The sequence below is a fragment of the Mchenga conophoros genome, linkage group LG3 (assembly GCF_057382185.1).
Source record: "Mchenga conophoros isolate Kocher_MC1m ecotype Shallow Benthic linkage group LG3, M_conophoros_male_GT1.1, whole genome shotgun sequence".
NCBI classification, from domain to species: Eukaryota; Metazoa; Chordata; class Actinopteri; order Cichliformes; family Cichlidae; genus Mchenga; species Mchenga conophoros.
In genome coordinates this window covers 42,628,352-42,648,615 of record NC_140528.1, presented here as the reverse complement: position 1 = coordinate 42,648,615, position 20,264 = coordinate 42,628,352, and the positions used below count along the sequence as shown (strand labels likewise).

General features: G+C 39.6%; 1 protein-coding gene and 1 long non-coding RNA gene across 3 annotated transcripts; one reads left to right on the top strand and one right to left on the bottom strand.

Moving 5' to 3' along the window:
- Nucleotides 1-6,568: 6,568 nt before the first annotated feature.
- LOC146578789 (T-cell surface glycoprotein CD4-like) lies at nt 6,569-11,658 on the bottom strand. 2 transcript variants are annotated; one of them, XM_085269044.1, is made up of 3 exons: nt 11,531-11,658; nt 9,025-9,360; nt 6,569-8,786 (listed from the first exon to the last, which is right to left on the bottom strand). In XM_085269044.1, the coding sequence occupies exons 1-3, from the start codon at nt 11,592-11,594 to the stop codon at nt 8,566-8,568; spliced, it is 621 nt and encodes a 206-aa protein (XP_085125170.1). In that variant the 5' UTR covers nt 11,595-11,658; the 3' UTR covers nt 6,569-8,565. The 2 variants fall into 2 exon arrangements, 1 of the variants encoding a protein (XP_085125170.1); XR_014891513.1 differs by lacking the exons at nt 6,569-8,786; nt 11,531-11,658 and adding an exon at nt 10,875-11,013 and having other exon boundaries at nt 9,223-9,360.
- LOC146578788 (uncharacterized) lies at nt 10,951-19,686 on the top strand. Its single transcript, XR_014891560.1, has 3 exons — nt 10,951-11,085; nt 14,420-14,684; nt 18,707-19,686. It is a non-coding gene; the product is annotated as an uncharacterized LOC146578788 (long non-coding RNA).
- Nucleotides 19,687-20,264: the final 578 nt, after the last annotated feature.

Sequence of the window (20,264 nt, the reverse complement as noted above, 5' to 3'; positions counted from 1 at the left end):
AGTTTGATTCTTTAGAGTCACTTTGCACAGTTTAGTGGAACCACTTAAAATAACTTGATACAAGTAGTTTCAAAAATGTTTATTTTTTACTTTACATAACTGTAAAACATTAAAACTTTGTATTATTTTAACCCTGTTTTTATGTGATATGAGTTAAAGAAAAACTAACATCACATATAAACTATTTAAGAACAATTCAGCCTACGGTGGTTTTAAAATGTTGGAGCTGAATAGTGAGTGTGTGTGAATTACAAAAGTTCAGCTCTTTTCTAAACATAAGCGCAGTCACTTCAAATCTATAAAACACAAACAATAAGACATGTGTAGACATGCTTTTTTTTGGAGGTAAATATCTGGATTATTATCAGTACACTGCATGCTGAATCAGTTTGAATCCCCACAAAAAGGCTCATAGAAATATCTGAATTCCCACCTCTGACACACAATCCTATCATCGTGCTCTATTCATAAACAGAGCAATAAAGTGGTTGTTTCTGAGTCCATCAAAGGCAGATGTGGGACATATTTCAACAGTAGGTCAAACTAAGAAAGAGCAAACTGTGAGACTCTCAGAGACTTTGAACCAAGGAAACACAGAAGAATATTTAAATGTGACTGACTTTGATCCACAGCTCAGTTTGATCAAGTTACAGAGCCAAACTATGTCTATGAGTCCAACAGACATCACATGACATCCAACCAACAGACCAGGTTTCATGACAGCAGGACTAGGTGTCAAATTCAAGGTTAAACAATTCAAAAGTAGGAGAGACACAAATGTGCAATAACAGAGTGCACCACAGTGTCAGAGAGAGTTGCACTGCCTTTGACTCATAAGCACTGAGTCATAGCACAACAGACTGAAACAGCTGGAGCTGTTGTTTTTTTCTTTGAGTCACAGAAGAACGCTGTAAAATGAATAAATAAATAAAAAGAAAAATAAACAGTGGGAGAGGTGAAGCTGAACTTTAAACCAAAACCTTTCTGCATTTAGTTTGATTACAAGATTGAGAGAAAGAATTTATCATTTTACAAACAAAGTAAATTATCTGCATAGAGTCTGACCCAAGAGTCATTTAGTTGTCAGCCCTGCATTAATCTGACAGGTCAGGTTACAGGATACCTTCAGATTCACATAGAATTCAATTCAATGTGAATAGAAAACACTTCCATCAGCTTATAAAACCCATGCATTAGTCAATTACAGCACTGGTCGCTTCTTGGCACTTCAAATAGGATCAAACATTCTTGAAGAGAGAAACTTTGTGATTTCACCTGTGAGATTATCTGTGTGCAGTAAATACTTGATGCAGAAGCAGTGCTGCGCTTGGAAAGAGTGGAAAATTCCATCCTCAGCTTTTCATTGACTCACAAAGATTCATGTTCAGTAGTTAGAGTTATGCCACACCCACTGATTGCAACATTCAGTCATACAGTATACAGTAATGTGGGCAAGCTACTGTCATGCTTCCTGCCTGTAGCTTGCTGACAGGTCATTAAGACTGACAAAGTGGAGTTGTGGTGTAATACCGACATTACACCACAACTCCACTTTGTCAGTCTTAATGATATATATATATATATATATATATATATATATATATATATATATATATATATATATATATATATATATATATATATATATATATATATATATATATTTATTTATTACAATTTCTATTTGCCTTTCTAGTTATGAAAATAATTTACTAAACATGTCTGGGATTTTTACACAAAAAAACTATAACTACTAGAATTTTAAGTTTTTTTGTTGTGGTAATACAAAAACCTAAGTAAATTCACACACATACGGTTATACTGAAAAGAGTGTTACCAAGCAAGGCAAAAAGAAAAAAAAGGAAAATTCAAAAAGGTTTTATACTGTTTTGTACTTATTGGGCTACATCTTTATTATATAAGCTATACAGCACATACAATCAAAATTGATGATTTATGTTTAATTATGTGCACTAAAGATATAAAGTTAGACTATATTTATATGAAACATGTGTATACTTACTGCATTTACCAAATGTAACACCTGTCTTTTTTATTTTTTTAAACAGGCCTTTGCATTTGCCACCACACACACACCACTGTATCACACAGAGTATAAAGTATCTCCAGTTGCTGTAAAACTGCATTTCATTTGTGTCATTTTGTTTTTATTAGCCTGCATCTGTGTAGCAAAACATATTTCCGACCCTGTAATCAATAATTTGCTGTTTTTTTTTCCTTTATCATAAGAGGCCAAGCTGCAGTATAGAAACTTGGAGAGGAGGTCTGGTTAAATGTTGTCTGCCATGTGTACATGTGTGATTTAAAGAAAGATTTGAGATTGTCACCATGTAGTGAATTTACCTAAAAGTAGCCCAAAACATAAAAAAATGAAAAACTAACAAGCTCTTTCATACCTGAGGAAAAATCCAATAACAAGAAAATAAAGGAGACACATAAAGAGAAGGACCTTTGTCCACCCTCCATCCCGTGGACGGTATCTTATTTATTCTGTCTTTAATCTTGTTTGTCAATCATTTCATTTATTTGGTAGTTTTTAATTTAAGACTTGTGACTTTTTGTTTTGATTTTTTCCTTGGCGATAAAATATTTCTCTAAATACCTGCCTGTGTATCTGATATGTGTGCAGTATCATCTGCTACTATTCGATCTTGCTCAATTGAATGCACTTGTGTGCACGTAAACTGCATTCCTGTAGTAACACAGGGAACAGCTGTATTAACATTAACGTTTCCAAATTATATGAACACGTTGCTTTACCGGACTGACACATAAAAGATCTGATCACTTGGTGTTAAAAATAATATTAAATAGATACTTCCTCTTTGTGCTCAGCGCACATTAACTCAGAGACAACCGAGCGCATATCAGTGCACAGTTTAAGGAACGGTGCACATGAAGTAAATGTAGGTTTCCCATTATCAGAACTGTGGAGAAGATGAATTAGGAATAATACATCTTTACAGCTTGCGCGATACAACAAAACTGTTTTTGATGCAGGAGTGCAAACATGTTTAAGTCACGCCGCTTCAAAGTGAAGCAACAGGACACTGCGATGCCTGCTGTGAAAGGCAGAACTGATGGTGATGATGAGCTTTGAGTAATACAGTTATAAACATTTTTGTTTACAGCAGACTCTTCTTGTCACAACTTAATCATACAAACTGTAAATGTGTGTGAGTAGGGGAGACTGGGGATAGTTGTAACTTGGGTCAGTTGTAACACTTCCAATTTCTCCAATCAGGGTAAATGTCAAATGATGTGATTCATCCTGTAAATGCCCAATTCAGTTCTTCTATCACATGTGAAAAATTATCTGCTTTGCAGTTAAACTCATCAAACTTAAATTGTGTTTAGTGCTAGTGTTTTAGCCGTTGGCTGTAATGTTAGCTAGTTCATGGCTATAGGAGTCTGGGTCAGTTGTAACAATAATGCAGATGTTACCACACTATTACTTTAACTTATATTAAACGAGTTGGGGCAACGACACCAGCAGAGAGAGGTTCACTGGTCACATTTGTATATGTGGTTAATGCCATTGGCAACACAATTCCTCCACTGTTTGTGTTCCCACACATACCTTATGCAGACCACTGTGTCAGAGATGGACCAGTAGGAAGTACTGGTAGTGGAAATAAATCAGGATGGGTGCAAGAAACAGATTTCCTCATCTTTCTGAAGCACTTTGCAAACCACACCAAGGTAAGCCATAAAAGAAGTAATTCTTCTCATGGACATCGCAGTGGAATTGTGATGCTGGTGCACAACTACATTTATTCAGCTTCATTTTTATGTTCAAAAGTTGGTGCAAGAGTTGTAGCTTACAATGCCCACTGAGCCAGGAGGACTAACCAAAATTAATGAAATATTCAGTTGTTGAAAATTCCATAATTTGTCTATTTTGGGGGGTGAAGAAAAGCTAGATTTCAGCATTCTGTCTCACACACACACACACACACACACACACACACACACACACACAGAGCTACATAAATGGCTCTAAGTGCATTCATGTGTTGAGTAAACCAAGATTACATGTTAAGATTTTGTCAGTAAGCTTATTTCATTGTGTTACATTTCACCCCAGGATATGTTACAACTAACCCAGACTATGGGGTTAATTGTAACATTTCGCTCTTTGTGTTACCATGCAATGAGTAATTGTGCTGCAAAGAAAATAGCTGTTTAATTTAACAATTTAATAGCAGAGACATGTAAATACTTTGCATTACACTTTGAATCCACTACCTTAAAAGAGCTCCAAGCTACAGACAGAAATGTCAAAAATGTTACAACTGGTCTCCCCCACATCCAAAAACTAACATTCACTTTCTGGAATTACTTGCTGCCAGGGAAAGAGTGTCCTCTCTGTTAGCAGCCCAAACTAAAGCCGCTCTAACATCTAACAGCGGGTAAGAAATAAATCGGTAAGATTTTAAAATCAAACTCACCTGCACAGGTAAACCCAACGAGGGACACAGACAGTAAAGTCCAGCGGAGCCACGGAGATGCTACAGAAAACATGTTTCATGAGCTTCTGTCTAAACCGTGTTGAGCGGAGTTATTTTTAACGACGTGCTGCCTTTGAGTGCGATTTGAAAATTCACCTCCGCCTAAAACTATAACCCACGACATGTTTAGTAAAATGTAAATCAGCCTATATTAATAGGCTGATTTTACAGGATAAGATTGTGGTTCAAGCACTGTCTCTGCTTTTTTCCCCATAACCACAGTTAGGTTAGGTTTAGGGTGTTTCGTGCTGTAACGGCCTGGTAATAATAGGAAATACATAAAAATATTCTTGAGGCAATGCTCATGTTGTTTTATCACTTTAGTTTTATAAAACATGAAAATATCTCAAAGGTTCCTGGCGACATGTCAAATAACATAAACATAAGCATCTTTTAGAATATCGATTTCTGATTTTATGGTTGCAGACTCAAAGACACCATTCCACTTAGGAATGTCCTGTTTATTCTATTCTATTCTATTCTATTCTATTCTATTCTATTCTATTCTATTCCATTTAGGAATTTGAAACCACAAGCGAGACGTCAGCGATCACAACAAGACAAGATGTAGTGATCTGACACAGAACGTCTGTATCGAGGCGTTACCTTTCCGGGAAAGGTAACTCATGTGCAAACAGCTTGAATATTTTTTATGACTCAAACAAAGCTTGTATAGGTGACGTTCCGGTTAAACGAGCACACGCGTGACAGCAGGGAATATCGCCTCAGATTCCAGTATTTTGGTCTGACATGCTGTGACATTTCTAAAGTAACCAAAGATATAGAAAATATTAAATAACTTAATATTTTTAGATGGTTTTACAGGTGTAGAGTGGCTCGAATCAATAAAGACATTTAGTATGAGTGAATCTCAAACCTGTGAAACACGTGATGTCCCACCAAGCTATTCCCACAAAGTTGGGAGCATGAAATGTCCAGAATGTCTCAGTATGCTGAAGCATTAAGAGTTCCTTTCACTTGCACAGTTCACTCTTGAAAAAACAACCTCACACACAAAGCAGTCAGACAAAAAAGTTGACTCTGTGACGATGCAGCAGCTGTTTTGTATCCAGTATGGAGGAAACGTCAAACGGACAGAAATAAACTTCACAAAATATCTTCTGTAAATACTTTTCACATGTTGTGCACTCCTGGTGTTCCCCACAGTCTCCCACTCAACTTCCAACCTGGTCAAACCTGTTTTACTTTGAACATTAGTCAGGACCAGGCAGGGTGAGGCCTAAAAATAAGATTTTCATGTTGACATACACTGAATGTCCATCCATCCATTCGCTTCCACTTCTCAGGGTCGCGGGGGGCACTGGAGCCTATCCCAGCCGTCATAGGGCGAGAGGCGGGGTACACCCTGGACAGGTCGCCAGTCTGTCGCAGGGCCAACACACAGGGACAGACAACCATTCACACTCATTCGCACATTCACACCTAGTGGCAATTTGGATTATCCAATTAACCTATCCCCACAAGCTGCATGTCTTTGGACGGTGGGAGGAAGCCGGAGTACCCGGAGGGAACCCACGCAAACACGGGGAGAACATGCAAACTCCACACAGAAAGACCCCGGCCTGATGGTGGAATTGAACTCAGGACCTTCTTGCTGTGCGGCTACAGTGCTAACCACCGTGCTGCCTTACACTGAATGTGTAAACTTATTTTTATGACTGCTGTGTAATAAAGTGAAAACTTTTCAGCTCTGATTTCAAAACCCAAAGGATTTCAATTATGCTTTCTAGATATGAACTTTCTAAAGCTGACTAACAGTTGATGTTCTTCTTTGTAAACAGTCTTACACAGAGGGTAAAAAAATATACCACTTACAGTTTCCACTTTAACAAACACAGGAGTGTGAAAAATGTAAAGTTCCTCCTTCAGTGTAAATATTTGATGATCTGAGGAGACATTTATCCTGACATTTAAACGAACAAAGTCAGCAAATCAGCAAAAGCATCAAACTACAGTTAACATGCAGTCACATCTGTAAACATCAAACACACATGAAAATGTTTAATTTTACAGCTCCCAAAGAATTTAATCACAAAACATCTGAAATGTTACATCAAAACATCTGGAAGACAATCATTTTAATCCCAACAGCAAAATAAATATTTACCCTTTATTAACAACAGTTATTAAAAAGCTATATCCTGAAAAAGGCTACAATCGTAGAAATGTTCACACTCTTTCCAAAAGTCTCAGTAACTAAAACATGATGATTTGTGTTGATACTAGTGTAGAGGAACAGAGAGTGCAGGTGAACAGTGAGTCCTAATGTAGATGAACTCTGAAACACCTCAGTGGTCCTAAGTTGTCAGTGACGTTCAGCTGAAATACCTCCAAACAACCAAATATCCTCGATACGATCAGATGACTGTCTGTGAAGCAAAGACCTGATCTGGATCTAATGCTGTGGTCATGTTGACTTACAATGAAAATGTCTGTGAAGCTTCTCAGTCATCCAGGTCATCGTAGTCAAGGAGCTTGGAAAGATCTGGGACTCTCCACCATTTGACCTTAGAACTGAAGAAGCTTCTCGGATGAGAGGTGAAACGTCTTCAAGTAACTTAAAGAAGTCCAGACGCTTTTCTTTGCAAGCTCCTTTGACTACCATGAAAATCTAACAGTGCCTCTGTAGAGTTTCACAATGAGGCGAGAACACTTTGCTTTAGTTTTATGTTCAGGATGAACTAAGGTGCTGCACCAAGAACCAAGATGAAGGATAAAGATCAGCTGAAGGTCCAGATACATCTCCCAGGTCCTGTTTCAGGAGTTTGCTGAATTTCTTCCCATTTCTTAAGGACATGACTTTCACATGCTGCCTCATCTGTGGGTGGGTTTTTTTTGTTTGTTTTTTTTGTTTAAACTTGTCCTGTGGCCAGCTTTGCTCGGGTGGTGCAGGCAGCAGTGCTTTGATTCCTGGCTTCTATAGTTTTAAAGGACAACATACCAAACCCTGAGTGTGAGAATGTCAGGTAAAAAAAACAAGTAGAAATGTGAGAATAAGAAGAGAATAGATTCATTCATTGTCACTATACAGTTGCTGTACAATGATACAGAGCATCTCCGACCCAGTGCGAACATGTGTGTGTGTGTGTGTGTGTGTGTGTGTGTGTGTGGGGGGGGGGGGGGGGGGGGTTCTTTTAAGATATAAACAGTATTAACAGGAACAAATATATAAAATGTACAAATATACAATCTGGTGTAACAACAGTAAATAAATAGAATTTGGGATTGCACAGTGGTGTAACTGTTACTGGTGCATGTGTGAGTTCAGGGTGGTTATGGCTTTAGGGAAGAAACTGTTTGAGTCTGTGGGTTTTTGTACTGATGCACCTGTAGCATCCCTGAGGAAGCAGGCTGAACATGTTGGGAAAACCCGAATGCTTTTGTCCACAGTCACATTTGCAATACAGAACTTGATATAGTCCAGTACTGATCCTGTGAAAGGTTTTAGCTCCTGGTGTTCAAATATGTCCCAGTCTGTCTGTGTGAAGCAGTCCTGTAGCTTTCAGGCCAGGCTGTAACAGTCTTTGTGGTGGGCCTGGCACTGCGTCTGAGGGGGGAGTAGGCTGGGGAGAGCAGGAGGGAGAGGTGGTCCGACTGGTCGTAGTGGGAGAGGGGTATGGCTCCATGTTGGAGTAAACATGATGTAGAGTGATCTCTCCCCTGGTGGGACATTTCACATGCTGATGGATCTTTGGGAGTAGTCTTCATGCTGACCTTATTAAAATCACCTGCAGTTACGTGAACACCGTCCCGCTGCTGTTGATGGTGTTCAGTAGCATAGAGAGCTCCGTGTTTACCGATAGAAACCGATAGTGCAAAAAGAAATGAGAAGGATGTACAAACTAAGCAACTAAAGAAAAGAAAAAAGTACTGAGACGGAGAGCTGCAAGCTGCTGCAACAGTGTGCGCCGCCATCTTGAGTGGTGTAGCAACAAAGTGCTTTGAGGGTCCAAACAGTAAAAAGGCTGCATAAGTACCATGTAAGACTTGATGTTGTACCAGGCTGCTGTTTTCATCCTGCTGACACTCTGATTTCAGAACAGATGTGAGCTGGTTCATCAGAAGGAAGATGATTGGATGAATTTCTGTTTGGCAATTTTGAAGCGATCACGAGAACAACAAGGAGGACAAGAAGTAACAACCCAGAAGCTACCAGCCCATAATGTCTGTTGACTTTATCCTGCTTCCCTCCATCCTCCTTCCCTCCATCCTCTGTGTCTCCTCCTGTCTGACCTGCAGGTGAGAAACAGGTGTGAGGTGTCAGCTGTCAGGTAGGTGATGAGTGAAGAACAGAACAGAATCCATTTCCTCTTCAAACTGCTGTCAGACATTATCTACTGCACTCTGATCACATCACTCAGACCAGCTGCTTTCTACAAAGTCTCATCAACAACATCTTTAGAAACAAACATCAACAACCAGGAAGCAGCTTCACCTCTGATCACACACACACTCAACTCTACTCACTCACCTGGAGGATCAACAACACTCAGGGTGATGCTGCAGAGGATCTTCAAACCATCTGTACGTTTCTGGATGACACCACACTCGTATGTTCCAGCGTCATTAATCGTCACGTTCTTCAGAATCAAAGACACGTCTCCATCCTTCATCTGTCTGTCCTGCAGATCCACCCGGTTCTTAAAAGACGGATGCTGCTTGGTGGTATTAAATTTTTTGTCATAAAAAAGGACACAGCTATCTTTCAAGTCTGGTCTGCTCCATTCTAAAACTGTGATGTTGTTGTTTGGAGCTCGACATGTCAGAGTGATGTCCTGTCCAGACTCAGCTGTGATGTTTTTCTGGGCTGAAAGAGGAAACAACACAGAGCAGAGAGGTCACGAAGGTTAAAATGCAACTTTTCATTTCTAGAACAGTGATTATTGTGATGGGCTCCATCCAAAAACACTCAAAGAGAAGCATGAAACATATGAGTCCAGCAGAATTTCAGGACCGTGTCAGCGTAACCTTAAACAATTGTTGTTGTTTTCACAGCGTTATTATTTTAGTTCGATGTTTTGCGCTGGTTTTCATTTTAATTTGCTTTCAAATGGATAACACACGTTAACAATTTTCATACTCGTTTTCAGTCATGATTTAAATGTCATTAAAATAATGGTTATTTTGCTGGTTATTGGTATCAATGCGCTTTTGCCGATACAAAAACACATATTTATTTCCCAGGTCAGGTCTTTTACACTTTACAGTTGTGATTGTGTTGTTGTTTGGAGCTTGACACGTCACAGTGATGTTCTGTCCAGACACAGCTGGAAACAGCACAGATCAGAGAGGTTAAAGGTTAAAATGCAACTAGTCTCTTGTACAGCAGCCAAGCAGAGTGAAGATCAGTGACTCTCTCTGTCACTCCTATCAAAGAGTCTCAGGGCAACATTAATACAAGAAAGACTTTTTTTGAGAACAACATCGAAATTTCCACATTAAAGTCCAAATTATATTTCAAGGTCCAAGGCTATCCATGACTCCACGCTGATGTTTTTTCCTCAAACTTGTTAATGGATAATACAAAGCAAAGCAGCACGTTCGGTACATGTTAGAGTCTCTGCGTGTTGTGGTAAACACGGACACACAGCGTGGGGAGGTCGTGTTTCAGCCCTGGTTATAGAGCTGGTGAAGAGAGTAAAGACGGCGGGGCCACAGCCTGGTTTGTGTGCTGTGGAGTCGGCCCTGTAGGGCGGACTGTACACAGTGCTGCACGTTTGTGTAACGCTGGATTGTGCTGCAGAAGAGGCTGCAAGAGGTTAACTTTACTTTATGTTCAACGTGATAGTACGTGTTTAAAAAAAACTAATAACAAACATCGACAGGAAAAACATACTAAGAAGCTGCGACACCTCAATGTACAAAAATAGGAAAATACTTCCTAAACAATTCCCAAATCTGCCACAAGATGGCGATCCAGGACAAGGAATAAAAGCATTGCTGCTCAGCCAGTTGCGTGTCAGTCAGTGTTGTTGATCTTGTCTGAATGGATGAAATTCTGAACACAGAGAAGATCAGATTTTGATCCACCATGAAAGAATCTGATCGGTAACATCATCATTTTTCAGGCAATGATCCTGATCTTAATAGAAAAACACACGAGGGGAGGCCGGTCCGTGACTGATACCCACACGGCTTCAGCATTAATGATCATTTCCATGTAAATGTGAAGCGATTCAGACAGTTTCCTCCTGCTCACTGGGACAGGAAGTACAACCCTTTTTAAGACTAGCAGGAAAACCTCGGGCTCGTTTGTGACAGTGTTGCGTTTACTCGCTCCTTCTTCTGACGGATTTTCTAGTTTATAAAGTTTCGTTTTACCTCAGCCCTTAAAGAGATGGTAGAAACAACTTCCGAGCGAAAACTCTGCATTGTTAGAAGGTTTAACGAGGATATCCAGACGACTTAGAAGAAGTAGGACCGGGAGAGGACCAGGCCTCTGCTCTGCTTTAGAAGGTTCCGGAAAGCCCCGCCCCCTTCTCTGACGTCACATTTTCCCGTCCCCGGTGCGGCACTTTTAAATCTCTTCAGAGTAAGTACAACACTGAGCGAACATCAGCACAGATGTGGAGTTTGTTTCACACATTTGTGTCCTGCTCACAGTGACAGCAGACTGCTCACGTAGTTTACACAGAGAGAAGAGCAGTGGAAGAGTCGCGGTGATACCGTAATCAAGTATAACTGTGTGTTGTCAGTGTAATGTAATGTGTACTTTATTAATCCAGTAGGAAATGAGTCCGCTGCATTTAACACATTCAGTCAGTGAAGCAGCGAGCGCCCCGGGAGCAGTGTGTACAGACGGTACCTTACTCGGGGATACCTCAGGGGCGGTGAAGCCCCGACCTTCCGATCATGGCACAAGCACCCTGATCCATCTCTGCCACCTCAGTGTGTTGTCAGTGTGTAGTTACAGTGGATCGCAGTGTGTTATGAGTGTGTAGTTACAGTGTAAAAAACAAAAAATCAGTTTAACTCACTTGAACAGACAGCCGAGAGAAGGCAGGTGAAAATCACCGAGCAGCAGGCTGATGTCAGGTCCATTACTTGTACTTCTGTGGGTGCGCAGATCAGAGTGTTTCTAAAGTTCGCAGAAAAAAAGTTCCTGAAAAATTGATTTTACCCTAAAATTGTTGCCAAAGCCCGAACTGGTTGGCAGATGTGTCAGCGACCTGCTGCCAAAACCGTCGGTGGAACTGTGAGGTCCCTGAGTGGACGAAGGCGGAGAAAAGCGAGAAAATCAAGATTCCCGGACTAACCGGAAATAATACCGATGTCTGCTTTCAGAGTAAAGTTAAGTAAAATAAAGCCTTGGATAACTTCCTGCTGACTGACGAGGCAAAACTTTATTTTGAAGGAACTTGCGTCATCAATACGGAAACTGCAAGTGCAGGTTTTAGCTTTCAGTCAAAATATTTTCCGCCCAACTTCCTCGTGTTGTGGGATCAAAAATGACCCCACATTTTATTTTCACTCGAAAACAAAACAACACAAACAAACCAGGGTATATTTTTATGTAAACAAGGTCTGGTGGTCCTTAATCGCAAAATGAAGGGGGGATTTTGTGGTAATGTGATGGTTTTAAGTAAAACTAAAGGTGTATGTACTTAAAAAAAGAAAAGAAAAGAGGTGGGTCGTTTTTGATCCAGAGGACAAGAGTATGGCAATCGGGAGGACATTATGAGGGTTAAAAGGGTCTTGTTGTCTATAATGTGTCAAAAATTGCTCTAATATATCTCTCTCATGAATGATAGCAACTGATGTATTTCCTTTATTTATCTGGGTAAAAGTGTCATTTATATTAAAAACGTCCTTTTAAAAAGAGATGTGGCCAAGATGGCGGGAGAAGTTGTAAGAAATATAACATTGCAGTCGTATGAGGATATTTAAGTCACCATAAAGGACTGATTTGATTGCAATGTGGAACAATTACAGTGTCATAAAGATACTTCAACAACAGCTCATTTCTTCATTGTATTTATAGCTCATTCAGAAATCATCTTCACTACAGTCTGTTTAAAAATATAAGAATATTAGAGAAAAACACTCAGAAACATCAGAAATGACTTTTTAGTCCAACACATAAATTTCTGGATTTCTAACAAACCCTTTCAGTCTAAATGTTAAATCCTTAGTTTGAATCAGTGAAGTAGAACATGATGTTTTTTTTAATATATATGTTATCTGTTGTCCACATTGTAGAGGGTGACTTTGCCTGTAAACAGTAAAATGTGTACAGTCAGGTTAAAGTGGATTCAGCAGGTGGGGAGACTTAAAAGTTCTCAGCACAGGAAAATAATCACAGTCGTTTCTAATGTCAGTTAAAAAACCACTGAAGTAGCAGCATAGTTTCACAGTGAGTGGATGTTCAGGTTGCAAACTGTAGGATCAGATAATCGTGTACTGTACATTAAATGATGCTTTTAAAGCAGTATTTTTAGATGGGTGTAGTTAAGTGACCAAAGCTAAATGAACATATTAATACAGACATACATTGGTGACCGTGCTTTAGGTTCATTTATTTATAGATGTCTGAATAATATATTGAGTTAAAGAGGAGTAAATACTACGTCCCTTTCAAACAGGAAGTGGTTTAATCTGGTCCACAGTGGGGTCAGAATATAATATTTGACATTTACAATCTGCAGAGTTTAATGTAGTTTGTTTGTCACGTTACTGATTTTACTTCTGATTCATGTTAGTTTGTTTTATGAGTTAAAAATAAAATTTGTTAGCTCAGTCTTTGTTCTTAAGACGTGCTGAAAAATCCTAATTAAAGTTGAATTCACCCTGAAACAAGACTTAATGAATTTTCACGTTTTCTTCTTTGTCGACTTTTTTCCAGCAAAGAAAATCAGCCGAGCTTCAAAGTTTGGTTCAATTTTAGGATAAATTCTAATGATCACTTTATAATGAGTTTGTATAACTGTGGTCACCTTGTGCTACTGACAGAAAACAAAAGACACACATGAATAAAGATTTAATATAAAATAAATTTACTGCATTGAAGTGTAGAGTCAACACAAAATAGAAGTGAAGACAAAATGGAGAAGTGTTAGTTTGGAGAAATCTCTCCTGCAGCATGAAACAGGAAGTGCTTCTTTTTCCACAGCTCTTTGGCAACCTGACATTTTTTTTTATTTTCCATCTTAAAAATATTAATTTATAAAAGATCAGAAAACAAAAAAGAGCAGTGAACAGCAAACTTCTGACCGGCTGCAAATTAAGCTTTAATTTTGTGTGTTTGGTCTGATTCAACCTTCTATCAACCCTCCACTCTTCTTTATAGACAGTTTTTTTGGTCAGCTGTAAAACTGCATTTAGAGCCACACTGAAAATGTACATTTTTTTCTGTTTCATTTTTCTGATGTAACAATGATAAGATTGTTAAAAGGTAAATGAACTGGTTCTTATTGCTTTTTTACTTTACCTGAGCATTTAAAGCACTTTATACACATTTATACAAGCGCTTTTTTCTATGGAACTTCTGTCTATCTAACATGAGTACATGGAAATATATGTAGACATTAATAATAGTCTATATTTTACAAACCCCATTTCCAAAAACATTGGAAAACTTTCTAAAACTGCAATAAAAACTAAAATTTGTAATTTTGTAATTCACTTTAACTTTGATTTAACTGGCAAATTAACAGAGAAAAGATTTTCAGTGTTTTCAATAACAAACTCATTTCTATTTGACAAACACATTTAGAAATCGATGCCTGCAACCAGTGGCGGAGCGGGGGAGGGGGTGGCTTACTGGGCTTAAGCCCGGGTTGTTTTGTCAGAAGTAACCCCAGCTCAATTACTTCTAGGGTGTTTTCACAGCGATTTACCTTACAATCCCTTCGTGTCTCTGTGTACAGATTCCCTGGACCAACCCCTGTGTTACCCGAGTGATTGGAGTGTGAAGAGGAGCGTGAGGAGTGGATGGAGTGTGTGTGTGCGTGACTATCAGCGTCTTTCCCATTCGTGTGTGGACCCCCGGAGCCCGGCTTTCCCCTCACTTTTGTAAATAATCACCTGGTGTATCATAATAAAGACTCTTGTGCTTTCAAGACCTAGAGCCTGCGCGTGAGTCCGTTCAGTCCCGTTGTGACATAAGGAGCTTCTTTCAAAGAAAAAACTCTGGTAGTATTTTATATATTATGCTTTGTTGTTCAGTATATTTCTATGCGAAACAAGAGGAATTTCAATACACAGCAGGATATCCACAGTTTAAACCAGATATTTACATACACTTTATGGAAAACACAAGACCATTTTTTTACTGTACAACATCAATTTAGAGTAAACTTGTTTTGTTTTGGATAAATATTGAAATATCTTTTGAATTAGTTAAATGTCAGAATAAAGAGAGACAGAGCTTCTATTTTTTATCACTTTCATCAAATTTAGGAGCACATGTACACTAAGTTTATTGTTAATTAATAAGAAAACTCCAGACGATTCCATTCTGAGTTGAAGAAGCTTCCGATAGGTTAGTAGAGTCCATGTGAGTAAATTGGTGGCACAGCTGTGGATGCATATAAGGCAAAACACAGAGCCTGTTTCTGTGACATGGGAAAATCAAGAGATGTCAACCAAAACACCAGGAACAGAACTGTGGAGCTCCATAAGTGTGGCTCAATTTTGAATACAATTTGGTGCCATTTGCAATTAAGAAATACAGATAGTTTCTCTCTTTACTCTTAAATTTAACAAATGTGTTTTTTATATTTATCAATCTAAAAAAATAACATTTAGTCTGATTTGATATTGCAATTAAAAAAGTGTTTGTGTTTTTATCTGAAGAGTTTGTAAATATCTGGTTTCAACTGTATAGTTGATGATGTTGGTGTTTGGCTTGATTGTCAGCACAAAGAGGGAGAGAGAGGAACAGAGATGGAGATGGAGAATAAGGACAGAATAGAGAGGGAACAAGAGCAGGTGAGACACACGTTAGTCAAATGGTTGTTTGCCAAAACTCATCAGAACATGTATCCAGTACCTAGTGTATCTTTTTAGGTTTGCTATTTTTCAAATTCTATATTTATTAAGTTAATGTGTCTTGTTTGCACAACAAGGCTAAATAATTATATAAACCTTTCTGAATCTAAATAGTGGACTTTGGTAGAATTAAAAAATAAGTGTAGTGCAGGTCTATGATGATTTTGAGTGTTTTGATTCTGGTTCTGTCTTGATTAAGTCCTAAGTAGTCCTGTTTTAATTCCCAATCAGTTCTGGGTCTGGTTGAATTGGGGTTTAGTCCCTGTGTCTTGATACAGCCCTGATTTTGTTCTGCCTTGCTGCTTAACTAAAAAAAGGAGTTTAAGATGTCCTGCATATGTGATATATATTTTTTCCTATATGAAGCTATTCTTTTTTTTTTTTTTAATGAAAGCACAGCCTTATAAATATCTCATTCACCCCTCCCCCCCAATCCCACATGCATACTACCCTTTAGGGCTAAGCCCCGGGTGTATAAAATGTCTGGCTCTGCCTCTGCCTGCAACACAGAGGTAAAATTCACCTTTGCTTTTAATTTCACATCTTAATTTTACTGAATATGAAGGACCTCATTTTTACAATTTTACAGATGGAAATTTTGAACAGACAAAACAAATCATGTTTTTTCAGTTTTCAAAGATTTTAATGATCAAACATCTTAAGTATATAAACTTCACTCCCAGCAGTAAAATAGATGTTTATTACAGTTTAATTAACCATCATTTTACCCTTTATTAACAACAGTTATTGTAAAGCTACATGCTGGATTCACATTCAACCACAGACGAAACAAGGAGGCTCATGAAGATAATAAAAATATTCACACAATTTCCAAAAGTCTCCATAAATAAAACTCAATGATTTGTGTTGTTGTTGTTGTAGAGGAACAAAGTGTGCAGGAGAACAGTGAGTCCTAATGTAGATGAACTGAGGAGCTGCACCAGGATCCAGGATCAAAGATAAAGATGTTAAACTGTGAATTATTCAATAATCACAGTTTAAGATGATTGAAGTAAAGAGTCCACAGAGCTCAGTGCAGTTCCTCATCTAGAGAGCTGTTAGAGGCTCGTCTGTCTTTATGTGATGTGGACAAAGAGTGAATTATTGTTCCTGTGTTCTTATCATGATTCATGATGTGAGCATAAGTGAATCCAGGTTACAGAAAGACTCCCTGAGTGTGCTTCACTGGCTTTGAGTGCAGTTATTGTGTTATGTGGCAAACCTCGGCCTTTTCTCCTCTTTGGCTTCTTGACAGTCGTCCTTCCACTGAGACCATTTCTGAGGCTTCATGAACAGCAGATGATCAGCTGAAGGTCCACATGGATCTCTCAGGTCCTGAGTCACTTTCACATGCTGTTCATCTGCTGCTGATAGTTTTTCCTTTTAGGCCTGATGATTGTCCTGTGAGCAGCTGTGGCTCAGGAGGGTCGTCTACTGATTAGGTCAGGACAGCAGTTTGAATCCTGACACCTTAATCTGCAAGGACAAGATACTGAACCCTGAGTTGGACCTGATGGATCCATCATAGTGTGAGGGTGTGACTCTCAGATTATACACACTTAGATAAAGGCACATGAGAGTCAGGCTTGTAGTAAGAAAGTGCTTACAGAGTAAAAAAAAATGGCTGCCGGTCCATGTAAGACTTGATGTTGTACGAGGCTGCTGTTGTCATCATCCTGACACTCTGATTTCAGAGCAGCTGTCATCTGGTTCATCAGAAGGAGGATTATTGGATAAATTCTTCTTTGGCAGTTTTGAAGTGATCACGAGAGCAACAACAACGAGCCCAAGAAGTAACAAACCAAGTAACAGCTCAAAACGTTCATTGATTACACTACACTGCTTTCTTGTTTGTATGAGGGAGGTCAAAGGCTGTTTATCGAGTAACTCCATTTTTCTGAATGAAAAGAAAGTGGAAATTATTGTCTTTGATAGCCACGTCCCTCGAGGACAACTAGCCGATATATTTGGGCCCCTTGCTACCTCCCTCTCTGATACAGTACGTAACTTAGGTGTTCTTTTGGAGAGCTCCTTTAAACTTCATTAACAAGTATCCTCTGTAGTACAGTCTAGCTTTTACCAACTACGACAAATCTCTAAGGCTAAGCATTACATACTGCAAATGGATCTTGATATACTTATACATGCATTTGTTACTTCAAAATTAGACTACTGCAAGTCCCTTTACCTGGGCCTCCAATCGCGCCTTTTAGCTGGTACTAGAAGGTTTGATTCTATTACCCCGATCCTTGCTGCCCATCAAATATTGGATTGATTTTAAGATTTTATTGCTTATGTAGCCAGATGGGCTACTCGCCTTCCGTTTTTTTTTCTTCTCTCATTCTCTCTCTCTCTCGCTCGCTCTACCACCCTCGCTCTCTTTCCGCTGCACTCGCTCCTTGTATCATGTGATTGGGTTAATTGGGAACCCACCTGCACATTGATTGCAGGGTGGCGCTAGCCCGTATAAAGCTAAGCCGATGTTTTGTTGGATTAATTCCTCCCGAGCTTCAGGTGCGATACAGCAGTAAATGCTGACGTACTGCGACGGACTGATCAGCAAGAGCCGATTACATGACAGCTACAGCAGTCTGTTTTATTCTGCCATTGCGGAGAGAGGTGTTCGTGTTATCCCCACCAATGAGAATATAGTGCCTCCGGTCCTGGGGGTTTCACTGCTGTACTCACCTCTCCATGGCAAATCGCCCAACCTAAATTGGAAGAGTGAACTGCCTTCTCAGCCGCTGTTGTGAACTCCTCCTTGGTGGAGTCTGCTGTCTTGTCTTGTCTTATCTTGTTTTTGTTAAGTAGGCTTACCTTGTTTTGGGTTCGCCTGGTGTTCTATTTTACCCTGGACTGTTGCTCGTACCCACGCTTCTGTGATCGGGCTGAAGTGACTCTCTGCCCGAGTGTCGTGCTGGGACTCTAAATCGCCTGGGTGGCCGGTCTCAGCCGGTGGGGAGCCAGACCGGCCTACGCCTGAGAATAATTATTACCAGCACGAGTGGTAGTTTGACCCGTGGGGAATAAGCCTTTCCTGTGTTTGTGTGTGTGTGTGTGATTTCTTTTATTAGAGTGTGTTTTAGTCTTTTTATGATTTGTAGCGAGCCTGACGCTCAGTGTCCTCTTATTCTTTTAACATATTTTTCTGTGTTTTATTTCAGTGAAGGAGGACGAGCCAGTGGCCCTGGGACCTCAGGTGGTGGGTCGTTTTCACACTTTCTTTTGTACAGCACTGGATGGTCTGCAGTGATTCTTTTTGTGTGATTTCCTTTTGGTTCCACGGCTGCTGGTAAGTCCAAGTTCCACGATGGTTTTATTTTTACTGTAGGACACTGTCAATAATGATGCTACATCTTGACCTTTAATATTTTATTTATAAAATATTATTTATAATATTTTATTCATTTCTATAAATAAAACTGTTTTAATATTGGAAACCAACCTGCCTCAGTGTGCATCCTTGAATCTGTGCGGTCTTCTTTTATTCCTTTTATCTATTTTTCTTAAATATATTTCCTCGGGGTGCAATTCCCCTGGGTGGCGTTGTCAATTTATTTTGTTCATAACCCCGCCGACCACTTGGTCACACTTACATTCAAAATTCGTAAATAATATTGCTATTTAACTGAACTTCTCAGCATGTCTGCTCCTAGGAGAGCACTTTGATAATCAAGTCAAATGCTCTTGCTGCAACCTAGGTCCTGGCTGAAACCCAGAGGTGATCGTTGTCAGGGTTATATTTTTGGGTTGTCATTTATACTTAGAAATACATAATATCATGGTTCGGGGGTTGGGAAGCTCATCTTGTAATCGGAAGGTTGCCGGTTCGATGCCCTGCTCTGTCTGTCTTGGTTGTTGTGTCCTTGGGCAAGACATTTCACCTACCACCCACTGGTGGTGGCCAGAGGGGCCGATAGCACGATATGGTAGCCTGGCTTCTGTCAGTCTGCCCCAGGGCAGCTGTGGCTACAAATGTAGCTGCCTCCACCAGTGTGTGAATGTGAGAGTGAATGAATAGTGGAATTGTAAAGCGCTTTAAGGGTCTCAAAAAGCGCTATGTAAATGCAATTCGTTATTAGTATTATTATTATTATAGGTATATAATCAGTTGCATATTGATAGAATGTCTCAGGGCAGCACGGTCGTTACTGTTGCCGCACAGCAAGAAGAGCCTGCGTGGGTTCTTCCCAGCTTCCTCCCACAGTACATTGACATACAGTGGGGGATAGGTTAATTGATTAATCTAAATTGCCCATAGATGTGAATCTGTGAGTGCAAATGGTTGTCTGTGTCTCTGTGCATCTCGCCCTATAACAGCTGGGATAGGCTCCATTGCCCCCTCGACCCTGGAAAGGATAAGCGGAAGTGAATGGATGGATGCATAGAATGTCTCATCCTTAGTAGTTGTTCACACACACACACACACACACACACACACACACACACACACACACACACACACACACACACATACACACACACACAAACACATACCTACATGTACACACAGACTGGTACTCTTTGTTCACATATATGCCTGTTTAAGATGTCACATGTCACCATCTCGGTCACCTCCCTCGTGCACGAGATCACACAAGGGTTCTGCCTGTGTCCAGTGCTTTGCTAGTTGCAGTAGAATTGTTTCGGCTGTTCCAGCAATAGGTTTGTACCTAGATAAACCGTGCCATTGCCATTGCTGTACGTATTACCAGAGCCTGT

Excerpts from the sequence above, each read along its gene's own strand:
- LOC146578789 (XM_085269044.1), bottom strand. The coding sequence starts at position 11,594 with ATGGACCTGACATCAGCCTGCTGCTCGGTGATTTTCACCTGCCTTCTC. Across the intron at positions 9,361-11,530 it reads TCTCTCGGCTGTCTGTTCAA|CCCAGAAAAACATCACAGCT; the intron begins GTGAGTTAAACT and ends TTCCTCTTTCAG. Across the intron at positions 8,787-9,024 it reads GAGTGTTGTTGATCCTCCAG|GTCAGACAGGAGGAGACACA; the intron begins GTGAGTGAGTAG and ends TCTCACCTGCAG.